Source organism: Scophthalmus maximus, chromosome 18 (assembly GCF_022379125.1).
Source record: "Scophthalmus maximus strain ysfricsl-2021 chromosome 18, ASM2237912v1, whole genome shotgun sequence".
Classification (NCBI taxonomy): Eukaryota; Metazoa; Chordata; class Actinopteri; order Pleuronectiformes; family Scophthalmidae; genus Scophthalmus; species Scophthalmus maximus.
The window spans coordinates 19,220,001-19,222,500 of NC_061532.1; the positions used below are offsets into that span (position 1 = coordinate 19,220,001).

Sequence of the window (2,500 nt, forward strand, 5' to 3'; positions counted from 1 at the left end):
AGGAGGCGGCGGGAGCCTCGGCCGGTGGAGCCGCGGGCCCGGGAACCTGCACTTCTCACGTGAGGAGATTCATTTTCATAAAGACGAATTATGTAAACATTAATAACCATCATTCATCTTCCACATGACGCTCTCTTGCTCGTGCGTAATCATCAAATCACCATCAAACTGTATGAACCTGCAGGGAAATATCCATATTTCATATTTAATGTACATGTTTGATAATTCTCTCTTCAGCTTTATCATAAAAGTTATTGAAAACTGACGTCAGATCGTCAGTTCACCTTCACTTCAGCTCGGACACGCACACGGTCTCTGTCTTATTTCTATATCGCGATACTTTAAATTATGATCTTGTTATTATTATATTAAACAATTACCTCGTTGTTAATATTAATATTAATGTTCATGTTGAGTGTCTGTGCTTCGTGGTGAAGAGGAGCACGTGCAGAACAAGTTGGACATCAGAGCTGGAATAAAAACATAAACATAAAATATATAAAGATGAATTATGAAAAATAAGGAATATATGTACTTGTAAGGTGTATTGTCATTGAGCTGCTCATGCTCAGAGTCCAGAGAGTAATCGGATTACCTACCCCCCCCCCCCCCCCCCCCCCCCCCCCGCAGTCCTCGGTGTCTCCCTGAAGCCCCGCACCACCGAGCCCGACCCCCCCGGGCTCTTCGCGGTCGAGCCCCCGGACGCGGAGCGCGACTCCTCCGCGCCGCCGCCGAAGAGGAGCCGCGGCAGGAAGCGGCGCGTGCTCTTCTCCAAGGCGCAGACCTTCGAGCTGGAGCGTCGCTTCCGGCAGCAGCGCTACCTGTCGGCGCCGGAGCGGGAGCACCTGGCCGGGCTCGTGCGCCTCACGCCGAACCAGGTGAAGATCTGGTTCCAGAACCACCGATACAAGATGAAGCGCGCGCGGGCCGAGCGCAGCCTGGAGGCGCTGCAGCAGCTGCTGCCGGCCCGGCGGCTCGCCATCCCGGCGCTGCTGCTGCGGGACGGGAAGGAGCGGGTCCCGGCGCTGCAGGACCTGGAGCAGCCGCCGCGGCTCCGCTCCGGCCTCGGCCTGCCGCTGTGCGCCTACTCCCCGCTGCTGCACCCCGCCTACGGCCCGGAGCACCCCGGCCTCCCGCAGCAGCACCCGGGGCTGCAGCAGCTGGCGCACATGTACCACTGGAGCTGGTGAAGAGTCCGGAGCGAGCCGAGCCGAGCCGAGCCGAGCCGACACCTGACGGAATCCACAAAGTGAGAAGAAATAAAATCACAGTTTTATGATTTTTGTTTAATCAGGAAAAAAAATATGAATTTTCCATAAAGACTGACGTCGTGAAACAGGAAGAATCAAACATGAAAAATTAAATATTACAGTTAAAGCACTTTGCTGATTTTGAATTTTATAGCACGTGAATCTGCTGCTTCCTGTTAAATATGAACTGATTATGAATCAGATGTTGGTTTGTTTCTTGTTGTTCTCCTTGTGTTTTGATTTTTCACAGTAAATCTATTTATAATGTTGACGTGAGTTGTTTTGTAATAAACTGGATATTTATTATAAAGTTGGAGAATGTTTGAGTCGCTTCATGTGAAGGTGTTTCAGTCGCTCGGACATTAATATATTTTACTTTTCATTGATGTCATCAAAAATCAGGATGATCAATAATCAATAAAATGCTAAATACACATTTTATTGTCATTATTTATGTTGTTGATTTTTTTACCTGGTCATGATCCATTTCAAACTACTGCAGAATTTCATTAAGTCAAATTTATAAAATCATTAATAAAATGATTTAAGTTTTGAAAAGTTTGGCCCACATATTATTATTATTATTATTAATATTATCATTATCACGAATATGATCAAAGTCAAAACTTTGGTTCCAGCTGAAATCATGTTAAAATCACGTTGCTCTGACAGAATGAGGCGTTTTGAAGAGATGACGAATAATTAAACATAATTTTCTTTTGGGACTAAACTTGTGTCATTAAAAATTATATGATATTCCAGAAACGTTGCTCTAAAATTATTCAAAAAATTTGGCAAAAATTCCATCTTCTTTTTGGAATGAAGTCTTTCATCTTTAAGGATTCATTTGTCATTTGACGTCACAGGAAGTGAACGTGACTTCAGCTGCTCGTCCGGCTCATAAACATCAGAAGAAACTCAATATGAATCCAAAAAGGTTCAATCTGAAAAAATACATCTCAATATTTTGTAGGAAGTGATTTGCTTCTAAATTCTCCTCCCAGAATGTTAACTCTCCCTTTAATGTCGATTATTTTATGAATATTTCATCTATAGTGAACGTTTTGTTGATCTGATCTGATCTGATCTGATCTGATCTGATCTGGACTAATCTGATCTGATCTGGACTAATCTGATCTGATCTGGACTAATCTGATCTGATCTGGACTGATCTGATCTGATCTGATCTGGTCTGGACTAATCTGATCTGATCTGGACTGATCTGATCTGATCTGATCTGATCTGGTCTG

The 2,500-nt window shown here is 44.2% G+C and overlaps 1 protein-coding gene across 1 annotated transcript in view; it reads left to right on the plus strand.

Annotated features, from left to right (window-relative positions):
- Positions 1 to 1,665, plus strand: part of nkx2.2b (NK2 homeobox 2b) — a 1,835-nt gene extending 170 nt beyond the window's left edge. Inside the window, exon 2 of the mRNA XM_047328856.1 lies at positions 631 to 1,665. Within this exon, the coding sequence (XP_047184812.1) occupies positions 631 to 1,190 (560 nt within the window). The 3' untranslated portion in view covers positions 1,191 to 1,665. The remainder of the gene's footprint in view (positions 1 to 630) is intronic.
- The last annotated feature ends 835 nt before the right edge of the window (positions 1,666 to 2,500 follow it).